The 18,799-nt window shown below is 44.8% G+C and overlaps 1 protein-coding gene across 1 annotated transcript in view; it reads left to right on the top strand.

The window, feature by feature from the left end:
• Positions 1 to 18,799, top strand: part of pdia5 (protein disulfide isomerase family A, member 5) — a 140,127-nt gene that overhangs the window by 105,600 nt on the left and 15,728 nt on the right. Inside the window, exon 15 of the mRNA XM_078227882.1 lies at positions 13,418 to 13,488. Coding sequence (XP_078084008.1) covers positions 13,418 to 13,488 — 71 coding nt within the window. The remainder of the gene's footprint in view (positions 1 to 13,417; positions 13,489 to 18,799) is intronic.

The following is an 18,799-nucleotide window of genomic DNA, read 5'->3' as shown; positions in this document are numbered from 1 at the left end:
CTCCTCCACCTTCTTCGTCAGGAAAACAATACAAAAGCTTGAGGTCACGAACCAACCGACTCGAGAACAACAACTTCCCTGCTGCCATCAGACTTTTGAATGGACCTACCTTGCATTAAGTTGATCTTTCTCTACACCCTAGCTATGACTAACAGTACATTCTGCACTCTCTCCTTTCCTTCTCTATGAACAGTATGCTTTGTCTGTATAGCGTGCAAGAAACAATACTTTTCACTGTATACTAATCTATGTGACAATAATAAATCAAATCAAAATTAAATCAAGTACAAAAGAATCAAGAAGTCTAATACAATATTCGCCTTCATATATGGAGACCTTGAATGTAAAAGAGAGGATGCATTGCTACCACTATTCAAAGTCCTGTTTAAATCACATCTGGAGTAGTGTACACAGCTCTGAACACAGCACCTTAAGATGCATTGGCTTTGGAAGGAGTGCAGTGGAGATTCACCAGAATGTTACCAGAGATCCAAGGGTTAAATTGAGGAAAGTTTCTATAACCTAGGCTTGCAGTCTCTGGACTATAGAAGATTAATTGAGATTTTTTAGGATTTTGATTGGTCGAAAGAGAAACCTTTTCTGCTGGTGTAAGATTCTGAGAGGAGGGGATATTATCTTTAACCTTCCTCTTCAATGGCCTGGCTCTGATTTTAAGTAACATTTCCACACTACGAGAGGTTAGAGTAGGAGCGTGGAAAACTCTCCATAAAAAGCAGCAGACTCTAGTTTAACCAATAAATTCAAATTTGTGATTTATGGACATCTGCTAGCCAAGGTTATTGAGGAAAATGGCAGCAAAATGGGTAATGGAGTCGAGATACCGATCAGCTACGGTCTCCTTAAAAACATGGAATAGGTTCAAGACTTAATGATAAGTCCTATTCCTTTGTGAGAACATTTGATTCTCCACATTGCTCTGTCTGGAAAGAAAGACTTGCATGAGAGTGTGTACATTGTGTGTGTGTATATATAATTGATATATCTCCTTTTGAGACCTCAGACTGTCCCAAATGCTTTGGAACCCAAGAAATGGTGTTGAAATTTAGCCACTGGTTACATTTGGCTGCAATTTGTGCAAATCAAACAAAGCTCCCACAAACTGCGATGTGATAATGACCAGATAATCGCTTGATGTTTATTGAAAAATGTATTTGGTGCCAACGACAGTTCTCCTGTTCTTTGGAAGTTTACAGTAAGAGTTTTAGCAACACCAGGTTAAAGTCCAACAGGTTTATTTGGTAGCAAATACCATAAGCTTTCGGAGCGCTGCTCCTTCGTCAGACGGAGTTCCACTCCATCTGACGAAGGAGCAGCGCTCCGAAAGCTTATGGTATTTGCTACCAAATAAACCTGTTGGACTTTAACCTGGTGTTGTTAAAACTCTTACTGTGTTCACCCCAGTCCAATGCCGGCATCTCCACATCTTTGGAAGTTTAACCATGGGATCATTCCTTTACCCCTGCAGAGCAGAGGATGCAGCCTTCCTTCAGTACCGCACTGAAGTATCAGCCTAGGTTTTTGTGCTCAAGTCTCTGGAGTGGAATTTTAACCTCTCAGTCTTGAGATTCAGTCGAGAGAATGTTACTCACAGCCAAGGCTGACACCAGAGAGGGAAAGGTTGCTCTTTAAGGCATAGAGAGACATTCTTCTTGCTGTTTCACATTGATGCTGGATCGCTATACCTACTTTACACCCAATCCCAAATTATTAGGACCAAGTGGTTGCCAGGATAAGACGCAAGTTAGACTTGGTGAAAGTGAAAATTGTTCTCTATCCTGGGCTCCTCTGCTGGCATTTTAGGATTGTTTTCCCTGAAGTTGGTGTTCACACTGGAAGTCAATCGTGGCCAGCAGGAACAAGCCTTAGCCAGTTAGCTGTTTCTCACACACACACACACACACACCCCCGCCCCCCCCCCCCCCCCATATAAAAAAGTGTAAGCCATTAGGCTCCTCAGGCCTGCTCTGCTATTCCATATGATCATCACTGATCCTCTATCTCAATGCCATACTCCTGCGCTCCTCTGTACTTCTTGATGCCTCTAATGTTTAAAAAATTATCTACCTCCTCCTTAAATATATTTAGTGACCTGGTCTCCACGGCCGCCTTTGATGGAGAATTCCAGAGATTCAACACCCTGCAAGTGAAGAAGCTTCTCATCTCAGTCCTAAGTTGCCCGCCCCCTATCCCAAGACTGTGATCCCTTGTTCTAGACACCTTTCCCACTCCTTCCTGGGGTCCCAGCATTGATCCCTATGGGGCCCCACTAGTCACCGCCTGCCACTCGCAAAAAGAACCATTTATTTGTGCTGTTTCCTGTCTGCTTCCAGCCAATTCTCAATCCATGTTGATACATTATCCTCAATCCCATGCACCTTAATTTTGCACACTAATCTCTTGTGTGAATTTGTCAAAAACGTTATTAAATTCCAAATGCACCCCATCCACTGATTCACCCACATCTATACTAATTAATCCTCAAAATACTCCAGAATGTTTTGTCAAATATGATTTCCCTTTCCTAAATCCATGTTGACTTTGCCAGTTCTAATTGACATTTTCAAAGTGTCCTGTTATCACATCCTTTATAATAGATGCTAGAATTTTCCCTACTACTGATGTCAGGCTAACAGGTCTGTAATTCCCTGTTTAGTCCCTTCCTCCTCCTTTAAATAGTGGGGTTACATTTGCCACCCTCTAATCTGCTGGGACTTTTACTAAATCTACAGAATTTTCGAAGACGAGGACCAACGCATCCAGTCAGTCCATGGCCATCTCCTTTCGTACCTTGGGATGTAGATTCAGGCCCTGGGATTTACTTGATTAACTTTTCCAGCACGATTCTTTTTACTAATACTAATTTCCTCCTCCTAACTGGACCCTTGGTTCCCTAACATTGCTGGGAAGTTATTTGTACCTTAAGTAGTTGTTTAATTGCTGTCATTTCCTTGTTCTCCATTATAAATTCTCCTGTCTCCCCTAACATTTGTCTCCCCTAATCTTTTTGCGTAAATCTGCTTTTATGTTCCTTCTAAGTTTATTCTGGTACTCTTATTTTTCTCCTCTTGATCAATCTCTTTGTCCTTTTTTGCTGAATTCTAAACTGTTCCCAATCCTCAGACTTCCTGCTTTTTCTAGCAACTTTATAAGACTCCTCTTTGGGTCTGAACCTACTCTTAATTTCTTTTGTTCGGCATATTTGGGTTACTTTTCCTGTTGTGCTTTTGCGCCAGAAAAAATGCAAAACTGTTGCAGGACATTCTTTCATTCCTTAAATATTAGCCATTGCCTTTCCACCATCATGCATTTTAATGAAGTTCCCCATCTATTGTGGCCACCTCCCCCCTCATACCTTTGTAGTTTCTTTCGTTTACATTTAGGACCCTTATTTCAGATTTGACTACTTCACTTTCCATCCTAATGAAGAATTCTGCCATGTTATGATCATCCTTCCCTAAAAGACCCACACAACAAGATTATTAATTAATCCCTTCTCATTGCCAATACCAAATCGAGGATATACTATAAGGGACCAACCTAATTATTCCTTTGGCGTACTGGTGTTAAAAAAAAATCTTGTCCACACTCCAGGGATTAATCCGCCACAGTATTATTGCTAATTTGGTTTGCCCTGTCGCTATGAAGTTTAAAAGTCGCCAATGATTGCTGTAGCACCTGTGTTACATACATCTCAAATTTCTTGTTTAATGCTGTCCCTTACCTTACCGTTACTGTTGGGGGTCTTATTGACAACTCCCACCAATGTTTTCTGCCCCTTGTTGGTTCTGCCCAGACTGATTCTACATAACTTTCTTGCCAATATCCTTTCTCACTATTACACTGACTGCATCCTTTGCTAACATCACCACCTTTTGCTTTTTGCCTATCCTTCCTAAATATTGAACACCTTTGGATATTCAGTTTCCAGCCTTGGTCACCTTGCAGCCATGTCTCCATAATCGCAGTCATATACCATACCCATTGACATCTATTTGGACTGATCATTCATCTACCTTATTGCGAGTGCTCCATGCCTTCAGATATGGTGCCTTTTGGTTTGTGCTTTTAACATTTTACACTTTTTTTACGTGCTATGCCTCTATTTGCTGCTGACCTTTATTTCCAGTGCCTTCCACTTTACAGTTCTATCTTTCATTTCTATCTTTGTTTCCCTCTCTTGTGTATCCCCGCTCAGGTTCCCAGCCCCTGCCAGTCCCTTTAAACTCTCCCACCCGCAGTACGAGCGAATGCTAGGACATTGGCCCAGTCCTGTTGGGGTGCCACCCATCAAGCTTGTACAGGTCCCAGTGCCTCAGGAATTTAAATCCCTCCTACACCACCTCTCCAGCCACGCATTCATCTGGTCTATTCTCCTATTTCTGCTCGTGCTAGCGCTAAGCACTGGGTGAAATCCTGAAGTTGCGACTTTTGAGGTCCCACTTTTTCATTTATTTCCCAGCTCCCTATATTCTGCTCGCAGGATCTCATCCCTGTTTTTACAGATGTCGTTGGTATCGATATGGACCACGACCTCTGGCTGTTCACCCTCCCTCTTAATGTCCTGCAGCTGCTCACTGACGTTCTTGACCCAAGCTGAATTTAAATCTGGTGACGTGGAAGGTAGCTAGCCGACACCACTGCCTTGAGTGTCTCCAGCCTCGGATCCAACTAGTTTTTAACCAAAGTCTTAACATTGGTGTATGAAACAAAAGGGATCATTTTATCATAATTGGCTATAGCACCTTGGTTTCAGTGCAGTTTCTTGTTACTGGAGCGAGCTCCTTCAATTTTCACAACCCAACCAATACTGAGTAACATCACAGTTGGCTAATTGATTTGCTTCGAGGGTAGAAGTTTGTTGCTTGCTTGTGAAGTTGTGCAGCTACGTGTGGAACTCTGCAAGGACTGTCGCAGGTTAACTTGGGATTGAGACGGTCCAGCTGAAAATCAGTGAGATTACTCGATGGGAATAATGGATCCATCAGTTAATTCCTGCCGCAATGACAAATCAGCGCGACTCTCCACAGAGCTGCCTTTTGAAAAGGGAGCTTGTTGTTGAAAACAATGCCTAACTGTTTGACCTCCCAGGCAGCTCGATCTGCGGCCAGCGAGTATGATTGCGAACAGTATAATGTGATCACTCATCTGGTCTGAAAATTTGGGCTTTCTTCCAGCACAGTGTCAGGTCAATTTTGATTTGCTCAAATGCCTACATGGGTGAGTCAGTGCACCAGACCCAGAATCATTGCCCGGTTTAGCTCCTCTGTAAGCCTTTCTCCTGCACACGCACAATATCAGCAAAATCCATTTTTATCATCCAGACAAAAGGCTGGTTTGCTTTTGACACGGAAATCTAGGTGATTTCAGCAACATTGGAGAATGTGTATTACTGTGATACAGGCAGATGTAAATACCCCGAATAGTCTTGAAAGTTGTGTGCGTCTTTTTAGTGACCTGACCACGCTTGGTAACTGGAATGGGGCCCACTATTGGGGAGCACAAAGAACATTGTGAAAATGAATTGCTACGAGGGAGATATCGGTGCTCTGAGGAGACTTGTAAAGAATCTGGTGTGGAATGTGTCGTATTTCTAAAGGAAGAAAGAGAAACACTAAAATTGGCATACTGAGCTAGATAGCATGAACTTATTTCAAACCTGTCTTGCATTATATTAGCCCATCACTGGCATCCTGATTCAACCTTCATTAATGCTCACGCATGTAGTAAAAAGCAACATTCTTGCTCCTTTCTAAAAAAAAAGTACTGTGAAAGTATAATTCACAATGCCAGCTCCGTGGAAAGGATCTACAGCAGCAGGATTAGTGGCTCATCTGATGGAACTCAATCACGCGCTGAATAATAGATTTCTATCTCTGCTCTCTTACTGCTGAGTTTTCCAAGTAGAGGCCAGGTGATGTCCCGTTGGATGGGGGATGCGCCGTGTCTCAGGAGAATTTCTGACCTACTCTGGCACTGCATGAAATTGTACAATTCTCGTCCTTGTATTAAAATCTCTCCATGACCTTGCCAAACGTATCTCTGTGACCTCCTCCAGACCTACAGCCCTCTGAGGTTTCTACACTCCTCCAATTTTGTTCTCTTGCGCGCTGCCCCGATTTTTATCATTTCAGCATTGTGCCTTAAGCTGCCTGGGCCCCGAACTCTGGAATCCCCATCCATAATCGTTCTAAGACGTTCCTTGAAACCAAAGCTTTTGGTCATCTGACCCAATATCTCCGAAAGTGAGTCTGTCAGATTTTTGTTAGAGAATTCTCCTGTGATGTGCTTTGGGATGTTTAACTAGATTAAAGGGGCTTTTTAAATACCAGCTGTTGCTCCCAGTGGCCGGTTAAGGAGCATCGTGGATGGAGATTTAAATTCACTTGGTATCTGACCAAGGAGGTTCTGTAACCTCCTTGGGATGGCACGGTAGCACAGTGGTTAGCACTGCTGCCTGAGCACTCACGGTGCCCTGGGTAATCTTCCAGCTCCTTCGTGACCCTCCCAAGAAATGATTTGTGAATGTTCAGTGAGAACGGGTTTGATTCCCGTCTTGGGTCACTGTCTGTGTGGAGTTTGCACGTTCTCCCCGTGTCTGCGTGGGTTTCCTCCCACATTCAGAAAGACGTGCTGGTTAGGGTGCATTGACCCGAACAGGCGCCGGACTGTGGTGACTCGGGGAATTTCACAGTAACTTCATTGCAGCGTTAACGTAAGCCTTACTTGTGACTAATAAACTTTTTACTTTTTTAATTCAAAGAGCTAAACAATGTGGACTCGCACACAAAAAGGAATGTTACATTCTGGCCCATGCAATCTCAAACCAGCCAGGGAAATGAGCATCCAGGGGTACCCCTTTGCGGATGGTTGCTGTTGCCAGAATTTGTAGTGCACCGTGTAGGCTTTTGCTGTGAAATGTCTGCTGAAGGTGGTGTACTGTGCAGGAAATCTTGATGCAAGGCCGTAGTTGGTTCAGAGATGCAGTGTCCTCCTATAAACGCAGTGACAAATCAGCTGATGGCTCAGTGAATTCTATCCAGTAGCTAGCCCGATTTTGCAGGCCAGGAGCAGTCTCCATTTTAACCTTCTGATCTATACTGAGAGCACTGATCTCAGAAAGTGTAGTAGAATCACTCACGGTGCCCTGGGTAATGTTCCAGCTCCTTCGTGCTAGCCAGTTTCCCTCCCAAGAAATGATTTGTGAATGTTCAGTGAGAACGGAGGCACAGTGGTTAGCACTGCTGCCTCACGGCGCCAGGGACCTGGGTTCGATTCCCAGCTTGGCTCACTGTCTGTGTGGAGCTTGCACGTTCTCCCCGTGTCTGCGTGGGTTTCCTCCGGGTGCTCCGATTTCCTCCCACAGTCCAAAGTTGTGCGGGTTAGGTGGATTGGCCACGCAAAAATTGTCCCTTAGTGTCAGGAGGACTAGCGAAGGCAAATGCATGGAGTTACGGGGATGGGGACTGGGTGAGATTGTGGTCGGTGCAGACTCAATGGGCCGAATGGCCTCCTTCTGTACTGTTGGATTCTATGATTCTATGAACAAGATTGCCCTGCAGAAGAATCACATGCAGACTGTCCTTGTCGAAACTGTCCAATGAATAGCAGTCATTTGGACTACCATGGAACCAGAATTCAAGCCTTGAGGAGAGTTTCGGGGAAGAGTTGGCCGGTAGAGTGTAGGGGGACTGTCATCATTGTCCTTAGTGGCCTTGAGAAGGTGAGAGTAAGAGTGGAGTGGTGTACTTAGTGAAATGATGTCCCTCTTCCCATATGTATATTTGTGCTTTAAAAACAAAGATTGGTATTAAAAAGCACTGATTCAAAACTTCTGGATGTCCTGAATGCTTTACAATAGTATTGTGATGTAGTCATTGTTGTGATGTAGGAAACATAGCAGCCAGTGTCTGCACAGCAAATTCCTACACACAGTAATGTGATGTTGATTGAGGAGAAAGTATTAGCCAGGACTGGGGCACTATACCCTGCTCTTCATAACCGAGTAAGAAGTTTAACAACACCAGGTTAAAGTCCAACAGGTTTATTTGGTAGCAAAAGCCACACAAGCTTTCGAGGCTCTAAGCCCCTTCTTCAGGTGAGTGGGAATTCTGTTCACAAACAGAACTTATAAAGACACCGACTCAATTTACATGAATAATGGTTGGAATGTGTTTGCCCCAGTCCAGCGCCGGCATCTCCACATCATGACTTCATAACCGAGCCACAGGGTCTTTTATGCCCACATAAGAGGAGCCTTAATTTAACATCTCATCTGAAAGTCAGCACTTCTGACAGCGCAGCACTCCTAGTACCCATGAGAAAGCGGGCATCTCTCAAACTAATGTGCATGTTTTGGTAACACTATCATATTTGTCCGTTCCAGTTTTCCTTCCCATTCTCCATCCTTGCCTGCCCTCCCTGAAAACAGAGACTTGCTTTGGTGGTGGTGGGGGTCGCAGAGATGCTTCCACAGTTTTCTTGCATTTCCTCTAGGGCCATTTTTCCACATTTGAATAATGGGTCGATGAGTATTAGCAACTTGTTTAAACACAGGGAGCATGAAGTCCTGATCTTCCCCCAAGTCAGCATTCGCCTTGTACATAGTTCAAGAAGGATTGCAGCGTAACCTTCAAAAATACAATCCCTAGCTGATCATTCTTTCCCAAACCTCAGAACACAGGGCAGATACAGGGCAGGTATCGGAGCGCAGGGCAGATATAGTCTTGTCCTCCCAGAGATCGGCTAACAAAGACGATTAGCCAAATCTGGGATCTTCCTCGTCTGTCTGACTCAGTGCTGTGGCATTTGCCTATTGAGTTGTGGGTGAGGTGGGGGTAAGGAGAGGACTGCGCCCCTACTTTGGACCACCAATTAAGCACCACAAAACAGTTGATGCATGTATAGAATGTAGAAGAGGCAAGGGTTTTAATCTGGCACAGCACAGACTCTGTCTCATGGGGTTGAGGTTTGGCACAGGTATATTAAGTTCTATGGTCTGGATAGGTATACTGTGGGTATAGGAAGCCACATGTACTACTGAGCAAGGTGCCTGCATGTTGATTTAGACAGTTAACATTGAAGGGGTCCATATTTCTGGTCCATTTGAAGCGCACAAAATTGCTCATTTGCTGCTGTACTTACTGTACTGAACAGTGGGATATGCACTGTAAATGATGAGTTATGTTTCATTGATCATTGTTGCTTATTGATCATTATTCGTTATTTACCATTCTTCCCAAATAACATTGCTGCCTACCGGTGGTCTGTGTTTAGAAGCCAAGTCTGCCCATTGCAGCCTTGATCGCTTCTCCTCCATGCTACTCGGAGGCAGATCCTGTTGGAAGTGAATCTGGTCACTGAATGCATTGGGTGGAAATTCTTGAGAGAGCCGGCGTGTCCACCTGCAGCAGAATCACTTGGCATCAGACCAGGGATTGGTAGAAATAGGACTAAAGGGAGGGAGCGGACCAAGGAGTAGGTGGCAGATGTGAGAGAAGGAATGAAAGGAAGGAATGCAATGAAGTGGAAAGGAAAGGGGTTATGAAGAAAAGTGTGTGTGCGTGCATCGTTCTGAGGGAAGAAAAGTTGCGAGCTTGTACTGGGTACCGAGTTGAATTGTTTTTGGAGGTGGAAGATGTGGGATGACATGAGTGGGAGGGTATGAAGAATATTAGCTGCAACTTGGCTGGGAAAAGATTAATGGCAGGTTGAATAAGGAGGGGGTGATGAGAAAAGAGAACCAGATTGAATGGAGGGGGCGAGGGAAGAGTGTATGAACTGGGATGGTTGGTGGAGACCAGGTGGGGGGAAGAATTTGATGGGGTGCAGTCTCTTTGGTAACTGGATAGAGTAGAGTGATTTTGCGACTGATTTTGGGTGTTTAAGGTTGGAGATGGAACAGAGGCTTATCTTGAAGCAATTGTCTTGCTGGGCTAAAATTCAAATGTCACTCCAGATTATAAGCATGGGACCGTTGTGATCTTTCTGGCTGGCCTTAGATCATGTCCAGATTTCACTGCATTTGGACATGGACTGCTTCAGTACATGGAGATACTGAGAGGATGTTCCCCCTCGTGAGGGAATCTAGAACTAGGATTACAGTTTCAAAATATAAATTTGAATTTGAATTGATTTATTGTCACATGTATTGACGCAGTGAAAAGTATTGTTTCTTGCATGCTACACAGGTAAAGCATACTATTCATAGATTACGTGGGGAGAAGTAAAGGAGAGGGTGCAGAATATAGTGTTACAGTCATAGCTAGGGTGTAGGGGTTATATTAGACTGATGAAAGACTAAGGAAGATTTTCGTCTCAATCTTTGGAATTTTCCACCCCAGAGAGCAGTGAAGGCGAGATCATTGATTGTATTGAAGGCTGAGTTAGACTGATTTTAGAATTCTAAGTGAGTCAAGGGTTATGAGGGGGCAGGGTGTGGTGGGGAGTGGACAGGCAGGAAAATGGAGCTGAGTCCACAACCAGATCAGCCATGATCTTATTGAATGATGGAGCCATCTCAGGGAGTCAACTGATCTACCCCACTCCTACTTCGTGTGGAAGTTAACAAATGCAGAGCTAAAGTGACATATATTGCCCTAAATGGTTGAAGCCACCTAGCGTAAGGCTGTCCCTTGACATTCATTTATGGCCACAGAGACACTTAGGGAAACGTTCAACCCCAAGAAATGGTGCAGTGAAGAGCCATGATTGCAAGTGTCACAAGGACTCGTAAGGAAAGGTTTGAAAAAAAGCCTGTGCTCTTTAACCTTGAGAGAAGGCCAACAAATAAGAACATAAGTAGGAGCAGGAGTAGAACGTACGGCACATCAAATCTGCTCCGCCATTCAGTGTGATTGTGGCTAATCTTGGGCTTTAATTCCATTTCCCCCACCTATTCCCCAGTATCGTTTAATTCCCCGAGAGGTCAAAGATCTGTCTGTCCCGAAAGGTATTCAACGATGGAGCCCCCACAACCCTCTGGATGTCGAGAATTCCAAAGATTCACAACCCTTTGAGTGAAGCAATTTCTTCTCATCGCTCTTAAATGATTGGCCTATATCCTGAAACTGTGGCCCTGTGTTTTAGATTCCCCAACCGATTGAAGCAATCCCTCAGCATCTACCCTATCCAGCCCCTTCAGAATCTTGTAAGTTTAATGATATATTCAGTGAAATGAAAAGTTCACCCTGCAAACTCTTTCAGCTGAACCTGCCTTACAGGCGCCAGGGGGTGAGGAACAGTTATGAAATTAGATTTGGAGGGGTTGAGACTCTCTTCCTTGGAGAGGGGAAGGCTGAGAGAAATGTCTAAAATCATGATAGATAAGATAGAAGCAGGGAGGTTGTTTCCACTGGCAGGTGAAACTAGAACTAGGGGGCATAGCTTCAAAATAAGGGGGAGCAGATTTAGGACTGAGTTGAGGAGGAACTTCTTCACCCAAAGGGTTGTGAATCTGTGGAATTCCCTGCCCAGTGAAGCAGTTGAGGCTACCTCATTGAATGTTTTTAAGGCAAGGATAGATAAATTTTTGAACAGTAAAGGAATTAAGGGTTATGGTGAGCGGGCGGGTAAGTGGAGCTGAGTCCACGAAAAGATCAGCCATGATCTTATTGAATGGCGGAGCAGGCTCGAGGGGCCAGATGGCCAACTCCTGCTCCTAGTTCTTATGAGGAGGCTGGTTAGAGAGGAACTGTTCCCAGTCAGGAAAGGATCAAGAACAGGAGGGCACAGATTTAAAACAATTGGAAATGGAAGCAAAAGCAGCATGAGGAAAGGCTTTTTCACACAGAGTGTGGTCAAGGTCTGGACTGCATTGCCTGACCGTGTGGCTGAGGCAGGTTCAAAGCATTCAAAAGGGAATTAGACTGTCATTAGAAAAGGAACAATGTGCAGGGTTACCAGGTGAAGGCAGGAGAATGGCATTAAGATGACTTGCTCATGTGAAGAGCGAATGCAGATGTGATGGGCCAAATGGCCCCCTTCTGCGCTGGAGCAATTCTGTGATTGTGAATCTTAGAAATAGAAACCCTACAGTGCAGAAAGAGGCCATTGGGCCCATCGAGTCTGCACCGACCACAATCCCACCCAGGCCCTCCTCCCATATCCCTACATATTTACCCGCCAATCCCTCTAACCAACACATCTCAGGACACTAACAAAGAACAAAGGACAATACAACACAGGAACAGGCCCTTCGGCCCTCCAAGCCCACGCCGCTCCCTGGTCCAAACTAGACCATTCTTTTGTATCCCTCCATTCCCACTCCGTTCATGTGGCTATCTAGATAAGTCTTAAACGCTCCCAGTGTGTCCGCCTCCATCACCTTGCCCGGCAGCGCATTCCAGGCCCCCACCACCCTCTGTGTAAAATACGTCCTTCTGATATCAGTGTTAAACCTCCCCACCCCCCACCCCCCCCCCACCCCCGCCTCACATTGAACCTATGACCCCTCGTGAACGTCACCACCGACCTGGGAAAAAGCTTCCCACCATTCGCCCTATCTATGCCTTTCATAATTTTATACACCTCTATTAGGTCACCCCTCATCCTCCGCCTTTCCAGTGAGAACAACTAAGGGGCAATTTTAGCATGGCCAATCGACCTAACCCGCACATCTTTGGACTGTGGGTGGAAACCGGAGCACCCGGGGGAAACCCAACTGTGTGACACAGGTACAACCAAATAGAAGGACAAATTAAAGACTGCTGACAGAAAGCTCTTTCCTCTTAGAATGAAAAGAACTTCCAGATAGGGAGCAGGGAAAGAAAGGTGAATACCTTGTAGTTTTGGGTGGAGCATCAGCCAACTGTAGTTTGGATTTGGACAAAACCATTGAGTTAATAAAATGTCATTTTGTTGAGACACTTAAAATAAAATATAACCTCCACATCTATATCTGGGTCTGTGTGACCCTGCCTCACGAAACAGAGATGACCGCAAAAGCATAAACCACATATAATGGCAATGATATTCACTTGCTGATTGATCCGGAGAAGCCTTGTTGTCCACACTTTTAGACTATACAGACGTTTGTGCAATTGCGATGAATGCCACGTCCAGTTAATGCTGCCAATACCACACACAAAGCTGGAGACTGGAACCAATCTGTTCTCAATGTCACACGGGAATTATTTCCACGCATAAAATGTTAAAACAAGTAGTTCCCGTGAGTACAATGCACTTGAAGGAATCTGATCGCAACAACTTTGGAAAAACAAATATGGCATTCGGCTTGGCCCTTTGTTATAACTCTAATGTGGCTAGGTGTAATAACAGCGAAATTTGGGGGGTTTTCTTTTCTCTTTCTTTTAACTATATAATTAAATCTTCCAGATCAAGCTTTCACTTTGTGCCCAGGGCGATTTATGAACTGCTCTTTCATTGTTTTTTATTCTAGGGTGCCCTCACTGTAAGAATACTATCCCACATTTCACAACAGCCGCTGACCATTTTAAGGAAGAACGAAAGGTAATTTTGTGGTTTAAGGGACTGGTTCCTGTCTCTTAAACTTGGCGTAAGACAATTCATCCTTAAATTTGCATGAACTTGTGTAAGCTACCCCTGCCTGACCCATGCACCTTCCCAACTTGTAGCTCAGCGGTTAAATGCACCAAGCATGGACTTTGACTTTACCAAAAAAGAAAATGCTGGAAAATCTCAGCAGGTCTGGCAGCATCGGTAAGCATAGAAAAGAACTGACGTTTCGAGTCCAGATGACTCTTTGTCAAAGCTGAGCTGAGAAAGCTGACAAAGGGTCATCTGGACTCGAAACGTCAGTTCTTTTCTCTGCTTACCGATGCTGCCAGACCTGAGATTTTCCAGCATTTTCTCTTTTGGTTTCAGATTCCAGCATCCGCAGTAATTTGCTTTTATGTGGACTTTGACATAGATGATTGACCAATCTGGGATCTTCCGAGGCTGCAGGGCTGATTTAAGCTGAGGTAGGGATGAGGGCACAGAAATTGGCCTTTGCACCTCTTGGAGTGCAAGAATGGGAATTGGACTCATTTCCAGCTCCCAATGGCTACCCGTGTTGGAAAAACATGCATCGTGAGAAACCAGGTTATTGGTTTGAATTCGTTGAACAAAAGCTTAATCCTTTTGGGATATGGAGGGAAAATGGGGCGAGTGGGACTATCATAGAATCCTACAGTGCCCATTCGGCCCATCGGGCCTGAACCGATGGCAATCCCACCCAGGTCCTATCCCATAACCCCACACATTCACCCTGCTAATCCCCCTAACACTAAAGGGCAATTTAGCATGGCCAGTTAACTCAACCCGGACTGTGGGAGGAAGCTGGAGCACCCGGAGGAAACCCATGCAGACACTGGGCGAACGTGCAGACTCCACACAGACAGTGATCCAAACCAGAAATCGAACCCAGGTCCCTGGGTCTGTGAGGCAGCGGGGCTAACCACTGTGCCACGGTGTCGCCCCAATGTGCAAACTCCACATTCCCACTAACGGGATTGCTCTTCGAAAGAGCCGGAGCAGACTTGATGGACTAAATGTCCTCCGCCTCTGCTGTACTGATCTCTTAATTGTGGGTGACTGGCAGACCAGAGTTCTCTCTGTGCTGCCTGTGTCCCGAAATATGGAATTGCATCCAGAAACTGTGCGGGGCCAGAGTTTCTGCTCTGCGCGAGGCTGCTCCCACTCTTCTCCATCTCGGATAGGACGAGACAAACATCATCCTGTTAGAATTGTGGTCAAAGGGACAAAGTCTTTGCTTTTTAAATCACTGTCGTGTAATTCACATCACAGCAATGCTTGTAGTCGCAGTCTTTAGACATTTTGATGACTCTGCAAACTTGGTGGGAATTAACTTTGCAGTGAGACAGGGAGCACTTGTACCTGTGTTTGCCAACAAGTCGAGAGACAGACGCTCCCAGCTGGATCACCAGCTTGCATTCCTTTCCCTTCCACCTTATTTCCTTTGCCTCAGCCTCTCTCCTTCACGCTCCATTCCTCCAGTTTGATGATTGAAATGTTCAAACTTCCAACAACCGAGCACCCATCAGGTGACACAAAGGGGAGCCATTGCCCGCCATGGCATCCCACAGAGAGTGAGCTCCTGATCCCCAGCACAGGGAGGGCTTATTAGATATTGACTTCTGCAGCTGCCCATGGGCAAGGAAGGACTTTCAAATGAACTCCACACTCGGACCACATCTCATCCATCTCTTAGTGCAGTCACCACCCTGTGCTCCATTTGCCAAGAGCATCATGTGTCCTTGTTTCTCTCCTGTTTGTTCTGAGTTCCACTAATCCCCCAAATTGTGGATGGTGCCAATCGGTGTCAGTGAGTCAGCAAATTATACATTATAACAGCGACCACACATCAAAAGTGCGTCATTGGCTGTAGAGGTGCTTGGGGAGGTCGTGAAAGGCACGATATAAATGCAAGCCTTTCTTTCCAGCACACAGTAAATACTGACACATGTTATGGTTCAGGTCAGAAACTCCAAAGTGTTCTATGGAGCCCGCCTGGATCATAAGTTTTGCATCTTGAATTTGGCTGGGATAAGCAGGATATGTTTCACCTCAGGTATGATTCAAATGACCCACCAGAGAGCTTTTATTAAACAAAGTTTAATTAAGAATATAGTTAACATGTTTGGAAAGAAAATTAGCAATAACTTTTATCAATTACAAACAAAAAAACAAACAACTACGATAATGTATAACCCTTAACAAAGATATGTAAGATGTTCCAATCAAATCAAAACCTTCCATAGACAAAACACTTTAAACAAGTTCAACACAGCAAAGTCTAATGCTCACGTGATACTGGAACTGAGTCCTTTGGATGAATTCTGCAGTTCTCCTGATACACTCAGAACAGTTTGAAGTCAGAACAGCTTCCCAGAACCCCAGGCAGACTCTGGGGGTCAAGCCACCAACAACAGATTTTCTACTCCAGGAAGGCAGAATTGCCAAAAAGCAGGGAGAGAGAGAAACACTTCTTTTCAGCTTGCTGTCCCTTCTAAAAACTACAACCTGCAGCTCAGAACTGAAAATGAAAGAGATGCTGTCACCTGACCTGCCGACCAGTTTTCCTCCCAACAATGCAGGGTCATAAAAACCAATTCCCAAAGTAAAAATAAACAACCCCCATTTAAACCACTTAAGGAGCAATAAAAGGACTCATCGTAGACAACCCGATGCCACAATGAAAGCTCCAGAGAACATGATTTTTTAAAAAACTCTTAAAGGTACACTAACGTCATGCAAGACCAATGAGACCATTCAACCCATTCTTCCAAAAATACCTCGGTTTCCCAGCACTCCCTAACATGGCATCCTATTAAATCACTTTGTTTGCACCATTTACGCTTTTTATCTTTCCTCTGACTGCCCTCTTATTGTTAACAGTTAGAAACTCTTAGTTTCTGCAGCTTTGCTTTCGTTCAATCCTCTCTTCGCACCTCTGTTTCCACCCACAGTCCAAAGATATGCGGGTTAGGTGGATTGGCCATGCTAAATTGCCACTTAGTGTCAGGGTAAATACATTGGGTTATGGGGATAGGGCCTGGGTGGATTGTGTTCGGTGCAGACTCAATGGGCCGAATGGCCTCCTCCTGCACCGTAGGGATTCTATGACTCTAGTCACCATTTTTAATGTGTTTGCATCTGCTTTTGTACTCATCCCAGTGGTCTTTTTTTGCCTTTCCCCTACATGGGTTTTAGTTTTTGTTCCTGTTGCTTATATTACTTACTAATTTGTCAATTGGTTTACATATAAACATATGAAATAGGAGCAGGAGTAGGCCATTTGGCCCCTTGAGCCTGCTTTGCCATTCAATAAGATCCTGGCTGATCTGTTTGTGTTGAGTTCCACATTCCCATCTACTCCCAACAACCTCTGATTTCCTCGCCTAACAAGAATCTATCTACCTCAGCCTTAAAAATATTCAGTGGCCCCAATTCCACCGCCCTCTGAGGCAGAGTTCCAAAGTCGTACAACCCCCTGAGAGAAAAACATTCACCTCATCTCTGCCCTAAAGGGTGACCCCTAATTCTATAACTGAGCCCCCTAGTTTAAAGTTTATTAGTCACAAGTAGGCTTACATTAACACTGCAATTAAATTACTGAAAATCCTCTTGTCGCCACATTCCGGTGCCTGTTCGGGTACACGGAGGGAGAATTTAGCATGGCCAATCCACCTAACCTGCACATCTTTGGACAGTGGGAGGAAATCAGAGCACCCGGTGGAAACCCACGCAGACATGGGGAGAACGTGCAAACTCCACACACACACTGACCCAAGACCGGAATCGAACCTGGGTCCCTGGCGCTGTGAAGCAGCAGTGCTAACCGCTGTGCCATTGTGTCGCCCATATTTAGTGTCATATGTATTGATACAGGCTTTGTATGTGTCCCAGTAGCATGAACAATGTTATGTCTTTAAAGTTCTCACTTGTCCACTTTGTTGTTGAAAAACATTCTCAGTCAGTGTGTTAATGCCGCTTTCTTTATATCTTTGAAGTTTGTTTGAGGTTGGTCTGCAGTCGTTCTCAGTCCCATCTCATGTTTGACCTTTGTGGTTGCTATCCCTCAGCAGTGCCCAGTGTTTCATCCAGGCTGCTTAACATTATCAAGCTTGGAAGTGGACTATCTCCCGCGCCTTCACTGATGCATTCGTTTGGTCAAGTATTATGTTTACCAGCTTGAACTGTCCACATTACCAATGGACATTGCCAATTTATAGTTGTTCGGTTGATTCTTCTCCAATATTCAAGTGAGGTCCAGTCCATTTCTTCAGGTAGACGTTCAAAGTCCATAGGCAAGTACCTATTTCCTGGTTACCTGGCAGTGGCGGTGGTGGGGGGGGGAATTTCACTCACTTCCATACTGGAAACCCATGTGCCTTGGGATAGGAACAAGAGTGGACCATTCAGCCCCCTGGTCCTGTTCCACCATTTGGCAAGATTTGGCTGGCCGCTATCTTAACTCCATTTACCCACTTTAAAAAAGATACAATTTCTTTTGAAGCATTTCAGAAAAGGTTCACTCAACGCATTCCTGGGACAAAGGGTTTATTTTATGAAGGCAGACTGGGCCTAAGTCCACTGGAGGTTAGGAGAATGAGACCCACAGCAATGTGGTTGACTCTTAAATGCCCTCTGAAATGGTTGATCGAGACACTCAGTTCAAGGGCAATTAGGGTTGGGCAATAAATGCTGGCCCAGCCAGCGACATCCATATCCCACGACAAATAAAATAAAATAAAAAATTAGAAACAAAAAAATGAGAGGTGATTGTATTGAAACACACAAGTTCCTGAAGGTGGACACCAGAAGGATGTTTCCTCTAAAACTGGGGGACACCGTTCTTTAAGAATAAGAGATCTGCCTTTTAAGATGGAGATGTGGAGAATGGGTGGCACAGTGGCTGCCTCTCAGCACCGGGGACCTGGGTTCAATTCCCGACTCGGGTGACTGTCTGTGTGGAATTTACACGTTCTCCCCGTGTCCGGGTGTTCCGGTTTCCTCCCACAGTCCAAAGATGTGCAGGTTAGATGGATTGGCCATACTAAATTCTCCCTTAGTGTAGTGTCAGGGGGATTAGCAGAGTAAGTACGTGGGGTAACGGGGATGGGGCCTGGGTGGTGCAGACTCGATGGGCTAAATGGCCTCCTTCTGCACTGTAGGGATTCTATGAATTTTTTTTCTCCAGCGCTGTTAGTCTGTGGAATCCTCTTCTCAATAAAGGCAGTGGAGACTGGGTCATGGAAAAGTGTTCCCGATTTTCATTACCCTTTGTATGAAGATG

This window comes from Mustelus asterias, chromosome 14 (genome assembly GCF_964213995.1).
Source record: "Mustelus asterias chromosome 14, sMusAst1.hap1.1, whole genome shotgun sequence".
Classification (NCBI taxonomy): domain Eukaryota; kingdom Metazoa; phylum Chordata; class Chondrichthyes; order Carcharhiniformes; family Triakidae; genus Mustelus; species Mustelus asterias.
Note: the sequence above shows the minus strand (reverse complement) of the source record. Positions and strands in the feature narration are given on the sequence as shown.